Here is a 2,176-nt window from a genome sequence, read left to right on the forward strand (position 1 = left end):
ATGGCAAATAATTTCCTCCTCGGGGGCCTGGGAGCAATCCTCGTGGTCGCGGTGGTGGTCGGCGTGGTCGCCACCGTGACCCACTCCGGAAGCAAGGCCGGCGACAACTTCACCGTCCCTGAGGAGGCGACCCTTGCCACATCCGGCAAGTCGGTTCAGTCTCTGTGCGCTCCGACGCTGTACAAGGAGTCGTGCGAGAAGACCCTCACCTCGGCCTCCAATGGCACCGAGAACCCCAAGGAGGTGTTCTCTGCCATGGCCAAGACGGCGATGGAGTCGATCAAGTCCGCCGTGGAGCACTCCCGCACCATCGGCGAGGCCAAGTCGAGCGACCCCCTGACGCAGGGCGCGCGCGAGGACTGCAAGGAGCTGCTGGAGGACTCGGTGGACGACCTCAAGGGCATGGTCGAGATGGCCGGCGGCGACATCAAGGTGCTCCTCAGCCGCTCCGACGACATTGAGCACTGGATCACCGGGGTGATGACCTTCATCGACACCTGCGCCGACGGCTTCGCGGACGAGAAGCTGAAGGCGGACATGCAGGGGATCCTGCGCAACGCCACCGAGCTGAGCAGCAACGCGCTGGCCATCACCAACAGCCTCGGCGCCATCTTCAAGAAGCTGGACCTGGACGTGTTCAAGAAGGATTCCACCCGCCGCCGTCTCCTGTCCGAGAAGGAGGAGCAGGGTTACCCCGCGTGGATGAAGTCCCCGGAGCGGAAGCTGCTGGCGAGCGGTGGCCTGCCGGCCCCGAACGCGGTGGTGGCCAAGGACGGCAGCGGCAAGTTCAAGACGATCCAGGAGGCCGTGAACTCCATGCCCAAGGGCCACCCTGGGCGGTACGTGATCTACGTCAAGACCGGGCTGTACGACGAGATGGTGATGGTCCCCAAGGACAAGGTGAACATCTTCATGTACGGCGACGGTCCCAAGCAGAGCCGCGTGACTGGCCGGAAGAGCTTCGCCGACGGCGTCACCACCATGAAGACCGCCACCTTCTGTGCGTGCATGCAGGAGCCCTATATAGCTACTGTAGAGTTCAGTGCATGCATGAGCCATTGAGGTACGTACTGATATATAGGGTCTGTTTGTTGCATGCAGCCATTGAGGCGGCCGGTTTCATCTGCAAGAACATGGGGTTCCACAACACGGCCGGCGCAGAGCGGCACCAGGCCGTGGCGCTCCGTGTGCAGGGCGACCTGGCGGCGTTCTACAACTGCCGGTTCGACGCGTTCCAGGACACGCTGTACGTGCACGCGCGGCGTCAGTTCTTCCGCAACTGCGTCATCTCCGGCACCATCGACTTCATCTTCGGCAACTCCGCCGCCATCTTCCAGAACTGCCTGATCATCACCCGGCGGCCCATGGACAACCAGCAGAACTCGGTGACGGCGCACGGGCGCACGGACCCCAACATGAAGTCCGGCCTGGTGATCCAGAACTGCCGCCTGGTGCCGGACCAGAAGCTCTTCCCGGACCGCTTCAAGATCCCCTCCTACCTGGGCCGCCCCTGGAAGGAGTTCTCGCGGCTGGTGATCATGGAGAGCACCATCGCCGACTTCATCAAGCCCGAGGGGTACATGCCCTGGAACGGCGACTTCGGGCTCAAGACGCTCTACTACGCCGAGTACGCCAACCGCGGGCCCGGCGCCGGCACCAGCAAGAGGGTCACCTGGCCGGGATTCCGCGTCATCGGCCGGAAGGAGGCCGAGCAGTTCACCGCCGGGCCGTTCGTCGACGGCGCCACGTGGCTCAAGTTCACCGGCACGCCCAACTACCTCGGATTCAAGGTCTAAGCTGCTATAACTGTCGTCCCCTGCAGGGTGTGTGTGTACCGGACTTACTACGTGTAATCACCGATGCTCAGCTAACACTTTTGTTGTTCCGTGTTGCCACTGTAATTTTCTTTTCGTGTTTCTTTCTGGAGTTTTCTCTTCTTCTTGGGTAAAATGATTCAGTGAATGTTGTGACCATTGATTAATCGATTGGAAAATGTATATATATCATTCAGATGCCTGTTTAAGTGTGCTGATAATTCAGCGCAAGCACATCAAATTTCACCACAGTAAGTCATTTGTTTGCCGTTGATTCAAAGGGGGCGTGACAACTTGGAGACACAAGGAACCGACCGGTACATACATACTCTTTCCCTGCATTCGCTCGTTGCCCCTGCTAG

General features: G+C 60.1%; 1 protein-coding gene across 1 annotated transcript; it reads left to right on the forward strand.

Annotated features, from left to right (window-relative positions):
- Window positions 1-1,796, forward strand: LOC124669946 (pectinesterase-like). Its single transcript, XM_047206478.1, has 2 exons — window positions 1-1,000; window positions 1,102-1,796. The coding sequence occupies exons 1-2, from the start codon at window positions 1-3 to the stop codon at window positions 1,794-1,796; spliced, it is 1,695 nt and encodes a 564-aa protein (XP_047062434.1).
- The last annotated feature ends 380 nt before the right edge of the window (window positions 1,797-2,176 follow it).

The sequence above is a fragment of the Lolium rigidum genome, chromosome 7 (genome assembly GCF_022539505.1).
Source record: "Lolium rigidum isolate FL_2022 chromosome 7, APGP_CSIRO_Lrig_0.1, whole genome shotgun sequence".
Taxonomy (NCBI): domain Eukaryota; kingdom Viridiplantae; phylum Streptophyta; class Magnoliopsida; order Poales; family Poaceae; genus Lolium; species Lolium rigidum.

What these genes read in the sequence shown, in the direction of transcription:
- LOC124669946 (XM_047206478.1), top strand. Translation starts at nt 1, where the DNA reads ATGGCAAATAATTTCCTCCTCGGGGGCCTGGGAGCAATCCTCGTGGTC. An exon ending in CATGAAGACCGCCACCTTCT is followed by an intron (nt 1,001 to 1,101) that starts GTGCGTGCATGC and finishes TGTTGCATGCAG; the next exon opens with CCATTGAGGCGGCCGGTTTC.